Source organism: Populus trichocarpa, chromosome 2 (assembly GCF_000002775.5).
Source record: "Populus trichocarpa isolate Nisqually-1 chromosome 2, P.trichocarpa_v4.1, whole genome shotgun sequence".
Lineage (NCBI taxonomy): Eukaryota > Viridiplantae > Streptophyta > Magnoliopsida > Malpighiales > Salicaceae > Populus > Populus trichocarpa.
The window spans coordinates 8094408-8108629 of record NC_037286.2 but is presented as its reverse complement, the minus strand read 5'-3'; the positions used below and the strand labels follow the sequence as shown (position 1 = coordinate 8108629).

The 14222-nt window shown below is 33.0% G+C and overlaps 1 protein-coding gene across 2 annotated transcripts; it reads right to left on the bottom strand.

Annotated features, from left to right (window-relative positions):
- Positions 1–4804: 4804 nt before the first annotated feature.
- LOC7461835 (phosphoglycerate mutase-like protein 1) lies at positions 4805–8307 on the bottom strand. 2 transcript variants are annotated; one of them, XM_006386382.3, is made up of 10 exons: positions 8078–8307; positions 7816–7877; positions 7607–7714; positions 7412–7491; positions 6814–6976; positions 6494–6568; positions 6280–6368; positions 5705–5824; positions 5300–5344; positions 4805–5216 (listed from the first exon to the last, which is right to left on the bottom strand). In XM_006386382.3, the coding sequence occupies exons 1-10, from the start codon at positions 8268–8270 to the stop codon at positions 5117–5119; spliced, it is 1035 nt and encodes a 344-aa protein (XP_006386444.2). In that variant the 5' UTR covers positions 8271–8307; the 3' UTR covers positions 4805–5116. The 2 variants fall into 2 exon arrangements, with proteins under 2 accessions (XP_006386444.2, XP_024450221.2); XM_024594453.2 differs by lacking the exons at positions 7816–7877; positions 8078–8307 and having other exon boundaries at positions 6814–7024; positions 7607–7625.
- Positions 8308–14222: the final 5915 nt, after the last annotated feature.

The following is a 14222-nucleotide window of genomic DNA, read 5'->3' as shown; positions in this document are numbered from 1 at the left end:
AATTCTGGAATTGAAATTAATTGCTTAGTTTGCCGCAATGCATGGAGCAAAAGCATATGGAATTCCAGTTGCTTAGACTTCAAGCGCGGTTGCAGGCTTGCAGCACCAATCTTCTTCACAAGGGCACAGTCCCTGGAACATCATGGGATATAAAAATAAAGCATGCATCTAAAAAAGGAAACAACTCAGGGGATGGAACTGAAACGTGTTAATTCAAGCATGTTCCTTCCACGAAAGCTCAAAACTCTTATGAGCTTTTTTCCGTGATTACTTAACATATGCATTGAACTTGGTATTTGCATGATGACTACTAGCATAATTGTGGGGCCGAAGCGTGTTAATTTAAGCCTGTTCCTTCCACAAAAGTTCAAAATTCTTATGAGCTTTTTTGTCAGTATTCCTCTGTTGCTCGAACCAGATGAAGACAAGACTATAAAGATAATTGTAGTTTTTAGGCTTGTCGTCACCAGCTGAAGCGTGTTAATTATTTTTTATTTTAAAATTATTTTGATAAGTTAATATTAAAAATAAATTTTAAAAAATAAAAAAATAGAATATTTTAATAAATTTTTGAATAAAAAATACTTTTAAAAAAATTATTATTACGAATATATATAATTTTTTTTAAGATGAAAATTTAAAAAAAAAGAGGAAGAAAATATCACTAGCACCAAGAGCTTACACACAACTAAAAAAACCACGATCATCCTAATTGTGTCCTTTATGAGATTACCATTTATACGTAACCTAAAAAAATTATTATACAATCTAATTTACAATTTGTTTTTCTATTCTAATCTGCGAGTTGATTATTAAGTATTTTTAATACAATCCTAGATGAGATGATTTGAAAAATTAAAATATAATCCAATCTCTCACTTACATGCGTATTGCCTATTGGAGTCCAATTTTAAAAAATAACTTTGGGCTTGAATCCTATTTTTAAATTAATGGTCCATACCCAAAAAGTGAATAGGGTAAAATTATCCGCACTTAGTGGTAAGATAAAATTTCTTTTTAATGTAAAAAAATATTAGGATAAAAACAATTCAAGTCTTTGATGTAATTAGTAATTTAAATAATATAAAAGAAAAATACAATAATAATAAATAAACTAACAAAAAAATAAATAAAAATAAAAAGTAAAAAAGAATCAGACATAAGTCTATCTATATAATTAAATAACTAAATATTTTAGGGTCAAATTGCAAAAACAAAAACCTATTAAATCGTGTGAACTTGAAAACCCCGCAAATTATGGGTATAAGATTGAGATGATCTTATATAAAAAAAAAAAAGCAGAAAAGAAACTTGAACATTGAGATTGAAATGAATCAATTAAAAAAAAAGTAAACACACATTAACCTTCGAAATCGATAATTTTAGTCATGAACCCAAGGTAATCAAACAGAAGGCGAATCACAAAAATTAACAAAGAAAAACTCAAAAAAACAAAGAATAAGAAATAAGAAAACATCAGCTTAAAGAAAAGAAAACCAAGTAAACTCGGACGAACATTTTAAATTTAGTCTAATCTCTAAAACTCATGACCTGTAAAATTTTGGACTCGAATTCAATCAACAAGTTTAATTATCAACCAATTTAATTTTGAAAAATAAAATCAGAGAAAAATCTTAATAAAAAAATTGGCAAAAGAAAAAAACAAACAACAACAAAAAAAATAAGGATAAAATTTGATAGAAAAAAACCGAGGATGACATTTAAAGAAAAAAATAAATTTAAAAATGATCATAAACAAAATAAATAGCAATTAAAAAAATGAGTACCAAATCTAAAAGAATAAAAAAAATCATAGGGTGAAATTGAAAAACATTTATAATTTTATAGATTATTTATATGTTAAAAAATAGTAAGGGGGTGAAATTAAAAAACATTTATAATTTGATAGACTGTTTATAGATTAAAAAATGATAACGGTGAAGTTGAAAAATATTTGTAATGTGATAGCTTGTTCTAAAATAAAAAAAAAATAGTAATCAAAATGATAGGGACCAAATATGAAGAAAAAAATTTGAAAGGGTTGGTCTAAAGTTTTGAAGGGGCTAACACAAAATTCAAGGGAAATAAGGGGAAAAAAAAGAAGCAAAATTCAAGCAGAATAAGGAAAAGAAAAAAGAAATGGATGTTGGTGTCAAGCCAGAGACGTTTCTAATACATGCAAAGCGTCACATCATTATGTAGAGGGCACCAGGATCTTCCAAACATCATCCTGAAAGGTGGTATTTGGTGGCTGAACAACCCTACATGTGTTGCCTAAACAACGTGGGGGGCATCCACATGTTGGCGTCTGCGTTATACGCGCCAACAAGTTTTTCTTATAAATAATATTTAATATATGTCAAATCACAATAACACCCCCGACCAACCTTCAAGTTTACAATAAACCAGTGTAAAATGATCAAGAAATTCTTGTAAGAGAGTTATATATTTTTTTTATCTCTAAAGATATCAAAGTAATTATACTATTTACAAAAAATAAAAGTACTAAAACACTCCTGAGTGAAAGATATTATATTTTTTTATTCTAAAATTAAAGTAGTAATCTTATTGTTCAAAATAAGAAAATGATAAATCTAACCCTATATAATATGCTAAAGATAATTATGTCATGGTGAAAAAACAATCTTATTCTCAATTACTAGTTCAATAATTTTTTTAAAAAAATTATAATTATATTATTACAATGAATAGCATTCTTAATCTTTGTTGCATAGTAATTTCTTCGTGATAATTATTTTTTATTTATTGTTAGGCCTCGTATCCATATAACAAGCCACAAAAATAAAATGTAAGTTTTAAAAGTCCATCGACATCAAATCCTAAATAATAAATACATAGACCACGAGCCCATATCCATCTCCACGCCATACATTTAAAAATAGAATCAAGCCCAGGGCCTAATTTTATTTATTTTTCTTTAAAAACAAATAGCGGCAACAGAATAAAAAAATCCAAATATAAAGATAAACTTAAAAAATCAAGGAAATCCCATTTTTGATAAATGATGGGTCTTAAATTCTGAACTACGCTACGAACCACACCATTTTTTTAACTAAAAAAAAAATTCTGCTAATTTTAATGGCTGAACCTGTAAAAAAAAAAATTAAACAAAAAAAGAATGTTTATCTGTATTTAAAAAAATTTGAACTAAAAAAATAAACCAAAATTCCAGTACGATATATTTTTTTAAAAAAACACTAAGACTAACATTTTAGATTGATTCAGGTTTTGTGATCTAACTCACCAAACTCATAACTTGAATCATAAACTCTAACATATTTAATTTTTTTGATTATTTTTTATTTAATTATATAATACAGGATTCGGGTGATAGACTCAATTTGGTTTAATCACAAAAAAATAATCGTTCATGAAATTGAACATATATTAAATACCAAAGTGTTTATTTGAAATCGTAATATACGCATAAATATCAAATCAAAAAACATTATTTATCCCAATTTAAAATAAATAAAATATTAAAGAATAAAATTAAATAAAATCAGAAAAATAAATAAAGATGAAAGAAACAAATAAAATAAAATAAAAGCTTATGCATGCGAGCCCAATCAACCTAGTGTCTCCTAAAAAAAAGCCTGGGCAAGCTTAGGGTAGTTCACATGCTTGGGTCTGATAATTTTTTTTTTTGTCATATGCCCCACCTCATTTAAAAAAAAAAATTAGCATGTGATATATTGTCTGATGACTTGAATTTCAACCACTAGAGGTGGTTGGAAAGTCAGGTAGACGCCCCTAGGGATAAAAAACTTATTTTGACCCATTTTTTCCCGAGCAAAACCCTTAATAGCACCATAAAAACCTAAAACAAAAACTATTTTTGGTAATGAATTATCATTTTATTGGTTAAAAAATCAACATCCCAATCAAGACAAGATTTTAAAACTTTATCTATTATTTTGGACAATATAAATAAAAAATAAACATAAATGGAACCCCTCTTATTCGTTGTAATTTGACAACTCCGTCTCATTTCTCAAACTCAAGAACTAAAATGAAAGAAAACTAAAGTTTCAGATCGAACCATGTAATTTCAAATCCATCATGGAAGGCTAGATTTGGTGGCCGAAAGAAGTTGCACTTAGCGCGATGGCTTCACTCACATGCTGGTGTGTGCGCCTGCCTATTCACTTCAGTCCTCACATGTATTTTAGTTTCAAATTTGGTCCTTTAAATCTTAATTTTTAGATCAACTAAATTTTCTACAATATTCTAAGATCAGCAACCAAAACAAACCATTAAATTCAATCCCAAATAAAAGCAATGTTAAAGGATCAATAAAAAAAAGTTGTGTGATTGGAAAAAATAAATCTAAAGTTTTCTCTGCCGTGCAAATCAACCCTTGATGGTAGAAAAAAAAAGGACTGAATATTTGTTAAAGATTCGGATTCAGTCCTAAACCTTTAATTGTTTATAATCTACAAAATTAAATTTTATTTTACCAATCCTAGCATTAACCAAGCAAAAAAATATTTTATCAACATTGCAAGATCTTCATGTGCAAGAGTAAAAATACAAAGCACCAAGTAATCACAAATCAACACAAAGTTAAATGACAAAAAAAACCAATAGACAAGACAAATCATTGTGTAATCCACAATGTTACTGAATAGGGCTAAGTAATTTACTTAGGAGTCTCATTTTTTTGTTTTTTTTGTTTAATATAGTCTAGCACGCTAAAATCAACTCCAGAGCAATTGACATCAAAACCCGAAAGAAAAATTAAAAAAAAAAAGAGCTGGGAGGAAGGATCTAAAAAAGACAATTAATAATTTGACGAGTTTAGTATCCTTTATTAATCATTTAGCACGTTCAGAAAATACAATGATAGTTATTACATGAAGACTAGCAATCATTCATTAAAAATAGTTCCGTTCATATGCGTACACTAAGCTAAAATGCATGGGGATGACACCTACTTGAACACAAAAAAAATATCTGGAATTTTTCAATCAGAGCTAGCAAGCTCACAAAAATTGAACTCTCTAGTTCGTTTTGTAGGGATGAAGTACCTCCAATTTCTTTTGATGGACTCAGCAACTCAATACTGATTCATCTCACCAGAACAGACTATTACTTAAGACGGATTAATCTCTTCCGCCAAATCACTTGGAAGGTCAAGCCCTTGAGGTTTTTTTCCAGGATAATTAGTTATTGCTGTATCTGATCCTATCATACTGCAACGGGAAAGAAAATAATCAGTGTTTTTTGCATCATTGCATCAGCTGAAAAGTAGTCTAGCTTTACACAAGATACTCACCCTCTATCAACAAGGACCACTGAACGAAGCTCACAATTCGCAAAGCTGCAAATACAAATATCAGTTTAATCCGAAGAGCCAGAGCAAGAAATGTGGAGATCACTATTCAATGAATCTACCAAAACTTTAACAGTGGCAGCCCAAATTTCATAGCTGTTGCTAATTAAACCTCAACCCCCGTCCCTTACCCCTTACCCCGCTGACAATTATTCTGAGACATACAACTAGAGATGGAAAGGAGACATGAGAAGCTAAACAGTGCAGAAACCTGATTTTTCCACCTTTACAATTGAAACCAATTTGACTCATTTATGGAAAAAGGGATCAAACAAACATTACTAGTGAGTGGTCAGATTCCTCTAGCATGTACGTAAGATTGTTTTCCCAAAATGAACCAACACTTACTGCATGCATATTTCACTCTTCACAGATGGATAACAATAATTTCCAAAAGCACTTAATGTATGATATAAGAATCCACTGTGGGAAACAACTGCAATCTCCTTCTCTTTTCGAGTCCACAACCTGGATAGAGAAAGAATGTTGTCAGCAATGTAGACCTACATTGGCCAACAGCTATTCCCTATGATGTGCCTAATATCTGATTTAGGAATTTTCAGTGAGCAAAAATGTGGAAATAAAGGAATAACCACATGAAAAACTTATGTTATTATGTTAATGAATTTGGGGAATTAAACTCTTACCAGTTCTTCTTATCAGCAGTTGTAATTATAAGCACTTGTTAGAGAACAAAATCAAACAATTATTCCTGTGTTAAAAAAAAAGAAAAAGCAACTGCCAAAGATTTTACTTGAATGATCATTTCAAATCACATTGATAGGGAAAAAAAGAGTTTTAGCAAAAGATGGGTGAAGTAGTGAATCCAAATTCTGAAATGCAATCCATTTTGGCCATATAAACTTTCAGTTCTTAGGTTGGTAAAAGAACACAATGCACAAAAACAACATAAACAAGGTTACCATTTCAAGAACTTCTGTCCCCTGGCTGCAACTTCTTCATCCTTCTCTCTGATATCAGCCCTCCACAAAATGTCTTCATCACTTTCAATCTATACAAAATAAAGTGCTTCCTATTAGCCTAAGTATGAGACTGGAAACCAAGGAAAATAGTCAAAATATAAGCATAACTCATAACTGCATGTCTGCATAGAAGATAATAAGAGTAAATACTTGCCAATGAAAAATCAATTGCTGGAAATATGGACCGGTACTCACTGATGCTTCTTCTCCTATCACATGGATGAACTCCCTGTTGTTGAAACACAATAGAATTTTCAAGGTAAACAGCTTACCATTCAAGTTAAAAGAAACATAAAAAAAACTATAAAACTAAACGAATGGCATTACTCTTTACGATGAAAATCCCATCAATACCATGTTTTATCTTTTGATTCTCATTCTTTAATTCATCTATTTAACAGTACAAGCTTAGAAAAGCAAGTCTTGTATCCACATTCCACACAGTTATGATATGCCAGGTGTTGTAAGGCTTACCAAATGTTCTCGACAAAGCTCAACTGCAATAAATGGAGGAGAGTGTAAACATGAAATTGCAGGATGGTTACTTTTCCCTGCATTTTCCACCATCAATGGAGGGGCATTTATACCATCCGTGTACCCTTCCCCACCAAATACTCCGACTGCTGTTTGCATAGTCCTAGTAAAAGTATCCAGTGTCATAATCTATGACAAAGATTTTGGAGAACTGAAACATGCAAAACCTCCTAATTTTCATCATCGAATGTGACATAATTTCTTCAGAAAACATGATATTCCAAATTCAGCAATACAGGAAACTCTACATTATCTTAAATTATGTTTTCATTCATTCCAGTCAGTGTAAGGGAATGCTAAATCCAATCCATCTATTACTTATTCCTTGATATCAAAAACGGTATACTCAAAGCTAACTCAAATACCTTTACATAATCAATCATATTGAATACTGCCACGCGCTATAAAATGTTTTCATTTATTCATCTTCCAGCTTGTGTTGCAGCATTTAATTCTAATAACAAAGTGCCACATGCTACGAGACACAAAGAAAAAAGCTGAATTAACCGCAATAAAGGATTTGGCAGGAATTTAATACCTTAACAAAGGGGAAACAATGACCAATTCAATCTTCTTATTGATCCCAAATTCATAAACGTGCTTGCGCAGATTATCAACCTATTTAGATGCACAAAATCAAGCCTTGCTCTGTTTAAAAACGATGCTTAAAACAAGAGCATATATGAAAAGCAACGTAAAGGGACAAGTCAAGGCTCATTGAATTGGCGATTACCTGCCGCCAGCCTAGAGGGGTAAGGTGCGCATCAAAGAGTTCTTCAGACATATAAGCATTATGGTCCTTTTCTCCTTCTACGTTGTGAATCCCTTGTGCGTGCCTAACCTGTATGCATTCATGTAACCCAATAATAACCAGAATGGTGCAGATTCTTAAACACAAAAAGGTATGGATAAGCGCGTCATCAAAATACACGAAAAACAAACCAGGTGAATTGTTTTAGTGCGGTGTAGTGGGTAAAGACATTGACCAACTGTGCCATCCATTTCTGCAAGCATACAGGTAAAATAAATAAGCAAAACATGCGAATCGGATCGAATCGTGTCCATAGAAAATCTACATATAAACAGAATATCCATGCCAAAAAGCAGTTGTTCAATTAATTTTTTATATAAAAAAGAAATATTGGGGAATCCAAGAGCAAAACTGGGCTTAATAAGAGCTAGGTTTATGGAGATTGATTTGTACCTGACAGAGAAGAGAAACAACGTGGTAAAGAAGAAGGATGAGAAGAGGGGTGACGTTGTAGTGGTGGTCTTAGGTTACGTGTAGGCTTTGAAATGGAGAAGGAAATAGCAGTAAATGAGAGATTGTTGTTCAAAGAAAGAGGCAGCGTCGGTGATGGCAAAGGCATTAGAGGGGTGTTATATAGAATGGACATAGTGCTTCAATTGATTCAGTGTGTGGAATAGCGTGAAATTGGTACGTTTCTGGGGCTTCTTTTAGTAATATCCTTAGCACGTGCCGTGTTTTGTATGCCTTGAACGCATATTGGATCTTGAAAGGTCATCATCGTGTTGAACCAGACATTTTTTCCACTTGTCAACTATCAAGCTGCTGTTTATGTTAAAAATAATTTTTAAAAAATATAAAAAATATATTTTAAAAACCAACCACTATACTCTCAAACTTAATTAAAATATCAGCTATAAACCGACCTTTTCTGGGATTTTTGCGTTTACAAGAAGAAAAAGGTCCGAAAGCAAAAGACTTTTTTAAAAAAGAAAAAAGGGGATTTAGAATGGAAGATCCATAAACCCCCAAAAGGTTCGATATGGTGGTGAAGGGGATATTTGTGTTTTGCCCTGGTCCAATTGCTCGTTATGGCCATTCAGTCGGTTAGCACTAGGTGGCAAAAATCTTGGAACTCAAATCATATGGATGATGGGTCGAAGCCCACCTTGCGTTTAATTAAAGGCCCATACACTTTATCCTAACAATTGGACTTATGCGAGATGAACGAGGGTCGATTGTTCAGAGCTTGGCACCCGGTATTGGACCATCGTCATATGACACACGCTCCAATTTGAGTGAACTACTTGGGCTCTTTTCACATGCACTAGCTATGGCTTAATATGGCGTTAATTTTTGGATAATGTTGCCAAGACCCCATGAGAGAGCCGAACATCTTGTGCAATGGATCATCAACATGATGCTCTGAAAGTACATTATACTAATTGTTATTAGGAGATTTTGGATGATTTGATACCATAAAAAAAATACCCAAAAAACATAGTTTTTTGAAGTCCATAAAACACCTACACTTGAACACCAAAATCTATTGAAATCATGTTTCAGTGATTTTTGTCGGGCTTTTTAGCATTGTCCTTGATATAATTTTCCGGCGGCCTTGAACTACAGGGCTGGCATCAAGTTTCAGTTTGGACTCAACCGAATAACTTGTTAACGAGGCCCAAATCCAAATAAATCTACCCCTTTATCTTTCTGACGATAAAGACTTGTAGCCCAGCCCAGGCGCTGCGACCCAGGGGCGTCCTATTTCGATTTTCACATGAGAGGGCATGTGGTAGGTAAAACGTCTCCAAGTTCCTTGCAAAGGAGGGCAGTGAGCAGTGGTGGCTTACAAGGTTAGTACGTGCGAGAGAGTTGTGATCCAAGGCCCCGATAACCTTTGTTTCTTTTACGATCAGGACACAGCATGCACTGGTAAGAGACAATGATTAGTGTTCACAAAAGTTTTAGACAACTCTGGTCAATTAGCAAACACATACAAAAAAGACTTTGTCTGATACAAGAGGATTGGTAGGAATTAAGTGCAGTTCACCACCTTGCCCTCCACTGCAAATGGCCACCAAATATTTTTCATGGTAGGAATTATAAGAGCATTAATTCCACGTCCAATAACATTGGACTTCAGCTAGCGATTACTTAAGATTAAAGAATGCCAACTAGCCACTAACTCAAAAAACCTGCTCTCCACTAATCTCTTCATAATTTGTCAGTAGCTAGTTTCTTGAATATAATGGACGGCAACCAAATCTCTAGCCATATATACTTTTCAACCACTATAGCTAGGTTAACCCTTAGGCAATGATGCATATTGAAAATCTTACATAAGACTTGAGAGGGAGGAAATTATATCGAATCATCGCTTAATCTAAAATCTAAACTAACTCGCATTAATAATGTTTTAAACCCGTTATTTCTTCATATATTATTCCCATGCCTTTATATATATAAGCGTATTAATTATACCTGTGCTTGGAAGCATCTTTGAGACATGACAATGCTAAGGCTTCTTTGCTATGAGTTGGTTTCTTTTGGATACGGCATTCTCTCGAAGACCATCTCTCTCTGTTTTTTTTTTCTTGGGATAATCTCTTGGTCAAATTAAACCATCTTAATTTTATTTGGATTGCTAGTATCTTCTTCTGTATATAAAATAAAAATTAACGAGAAGAAGCTAGAGAATCTTCGAGCTGTTTAAGCTTAAGTTAGTTTGAAAGCTGTTTGAACGTCATGTTTTCTCAGTTCTCAAATCTCTGTAAGAGACAAATGCTAGATGATGTTGTAGTTTGACTACCAAGCAAGCAACCGCTGTATTTCATATAAATTTCATAGTGCAGACACGAATTTTCAAAAGATTATGAATATACTGTTTTTATATTATCGATCAAAATGGTTGTGGTTATAGCTACACTGATATATCTTAATTCGAGGAGACCGTGGCCGAGCTTTACGAGAAACTAAAGAATGAAGTGAAAATATTAGATTCGGTGCCAGATCTAATCAAAGAAAATAATATTGTCAACTTCAAGGACAACATATATACCTTGATTCTCGTACGTTACGTATCCATTTAATTACCATTTTTGTTCGGGGATGAAATCACAGAGCTTTGATACATTTTTGTAGCGTAGAAAGGCAGATGCATGATCATAATGGAGGGGTCCAAGAAATATAAAATTATAAATAAGTTGAGTTGTGCAAGTTTTTAGTTTTGAGAACTATAATTAATATCTCTAAGTTGGATTTGTGGGTGGCGTACGCAATTCCTAGCTAGTCGTGGCCTCGAGAGCATATACCGTGGCGACGTTGCTGCCTATACTCTAGTCACGCGATAGGCATGGAAGTGCTTGGGGACCCATCATTATTTTGTTGAGTTTAAGCAGATTTTGAGGTCAATAGTCAGTGTGATAATGGAACGATATCAACCAACCAACCAGCCTGCTTAAATTAACCCTTCATCGATCCTACATATATTTGTTTGCGAGGGAGTGCACAATATCACCGTTCGCGATAATGCATGTCCTTTTTAAGAATTTTAATGCACTAAACAATGGCTTGCATGTCGACTAGTGGGGTTAATTAAATTAAATCCAGTAGGATTCCAACTAATCAGTCTTTCAAATGACAACTAGCTAGTTAGTTCTTCGAGCCAATTTAGTAATTCAACATTAATTAGCGAAGACATTCCTAGAGACCAAATATGGATCTTATATTTCGCAAATGATCACTTGTGTTATTTTTGCAGGTTTAGTTAATTTGGTTGGTGTTCATTAGCCTCCTACATTATAATAAATTAATTTATGATGGAATCTATAAATATATATATTAGCTCAAATATAAATGATTTATATTTTGTACCCGCTATAAATAAATTTATTTTTTTTTTTTTTGTCTAAACTCTGGTATCCAGAAGCATATTAAATCCCGACTGGTCCGGTAGAGTTAAAGATAAAGTTTTTTTCAGCAATAATATATTCTATATACAAGATTTTAACTCAAGATTTTAATTTTAAAAAATAAATATGAACCACCGGAAACAACCAATATTAAGAGTATCTTATTGGTAAAAAAAAGAAAAAGAAAAGATGCACGCCTTAATAATAGCCATGGTGTTTCAAGAGGCAATCTTTTCGTAATAAATGGGGCTTGATCCACAACAAAACCTTCTGCACCTTGCAATCCAACCACTAGATCACTTGGCAGTGATTTTCATAATCCATCACCCAGTGCATGCTTGGCTAGAATTTCAAGCTGTGTATTCTAGATTTAAATAGCTTTAATTTACTCTCTTTAACAAGTGGGATTAATTATATTTATGGTTCTAGCAATGCCAAGAATCCCTTGTCATATCATCAACCGCCGCACCAGGAAAGCTGATCTTTGAAAGACCATGTAATTTTTTATTTTGCCCTACCGCCCATGTCTCCGTGCGCTCCTCCTATTCATGACTTAAAATCAGTTTATCTATCGATCAGTCAACAATAGCCTGCTCCCTGCGAAAGCCAATTCCGGCAAAAAAAAATTCTGACCTCATAGCAAGCCAGGTAAGTATCCCACCAGACAAGCAAGTGTACAGTTCGAAACCAGTGGTGCAATGAACAAACTCTAACAATCCCACATTGTCAACTACTTACAATATGAACATAACGTAGCGAGCGAGTAAGAACTAGCTGTGAAGCATCAAAATCACGCCCGATTAAACTCATTCTCAAATAATAATTAATATCCAGAAAAGTAAGAAAGAAAGAACCATGGCCAATAAGTAGTAATAGATCAAATATTACCACCGTTCTCATTATTCCTACGAATTTGTGAAGAAAAAAAGAGACAAAACATGAAAGATCCATCGTCATAAATAAAAGCAAAATAAATCAGCACACGATTATAATTATCAAGGCTGTTTTCTCCTATAAGAAATGCTCTAAAATATATACAATTACCTTATATGTATCTACTTTAACATTCTGTTGTCAGAGATGGAACAGACCGCATTTTGTTTTTTTCATGCTCTTTTTTTTAAGAAAAAAAAAAAGAAATTAAATTCATGTAAATCAGAACACTCCTTTAAACGAGGGTATTTTATGTTATGGCATTTGCCGAGATGGAAGTTAGAACTCCTCATAACGAGTGTATGATATTTTTGGGTTCCCTTCCCTCGATCTCTCACAAAGAAGACCCGTGAGGCATGTCTTTTTCTGTCTCTTTATTTTCTGATTTTAGATTTCGTCTAGCAAATTAAAGAGGTACGCATAACATGCAAGAAGCGAAATACCAAAGATCATCTTTACCGTGGAAGGAGAAGTACTTCTTGAAGCAGTGGCCTCAATTTTATTATTTCTCTTACAGACGGCCACCTCTAAAAGCCCCCCTGCCCTTAAAATTTCAAAAAAGACGACCTCTACTCTTCCAGCCGCAGCATACAGCAGTGCTGTAGCAACGTACCCTCTGATACAATACTACAATGGACCCCTCTAGCTAGCTACCATTGATTGTACTAGCAAACAAAACACAAGCAGACAAATTTATGGTGAGCGGAAGAGTGGGTTCTAGGTAGAAAACTATAACCCTAATGATGATATTGTGGGCTGTCAAGTTGTATTAAGAGAGGGAGAGAGAAAGAGAAGGAAAACCACCGTTTCTAAACCGCTTTGTGTCGGGGAGGTGGGGAGAAACAGCCCGCAGTTTTCTCTTACCACCATTTGCAAAACTGTGCTTGAGGTTCTCGTGGTTGTGAGTCATGTCATCTAAAAATTATTTGCCAAATCCCATAAAAAAAAAAATTGCCGTTCTTCTATTTAGCTTCTGGTGCACATTGATCGTCTATTATGATCTGTAGATTTGTCGTCTAATACGTGTAAAACTGGTCCAACGTTCATAATATCGGTGAGGGGATACCCCATCACCGTCGGTATTTGATTCTTGGCAGAAAGAAAATAGAAAAAAAATTATCTTGATTCTTTAAATGTTTTGTTGATTTGATTTGTTGCGTAATTATTATTTTTTATATTAATTTTGAGTTACAAAATGAGGGTTTCTTTAAATTTCTGGTCCTGTCTAGTTGAAATCCTTAATAATTAAATTACTACATTTTTTTTCCTTACGAAGGAGGATTTTCAAAGGACTAGAACCTTTTCATAGCAGGGACACACAGATGAAATAGAGTCACTAGCATATCTCATATATCTTCTACGTTTTTTTTTTAAAAAAATAAATCTCATATTACTACTCGATATCGCTTCAAAGTAAATAAACTTATCAACTAAAATCTCAATAAAAATAACTAATTGTATCAATTAACACTTAAATCATAAAATGTTAATAAAAACATATAAACCTAGATTAAATCAAAATTCCTAATAAAAGTTATTGGATAACATTGTATTAAAATAAAGAAAACAAGCTTTTCTTTTTTGATAATGTTATTCTCTCTCCATTGCTTTTTTTTTTTGTTTTTGGATAATCATCAATAATTTTATTGAAAATCACTTATTAGCTATTTAGTAAATTACTGAACAATCCTTTTTATCATTGACCTAGGTATCCCTATATTCTTTTTAAAGAGTTGGACTAGTCCCATTCGAAG

Coding starts and splice junctions, on each gene's coding strand:
- LOC7461835 (XM_006386382.3), bottom strand. CDS start 8,270: ATGTCCATTCTATATAACACCCCTCTAATGCCTTTGCCATCACCGACG. Junction 7,715..7,815: donor GCACTAAAACAATTCACCTG/GTTTGTTTTTCG, acceptor GAATGCATACAG/GTTAGGCACGCACAAGGGAT. Junction 5,345..5,704: donor AAGAGTGAAATATGCATGCA/GTAAGTGTTGGT, acceptor TTGTATTTGCAG/CTTTGCGAATTGTGAGCTTC.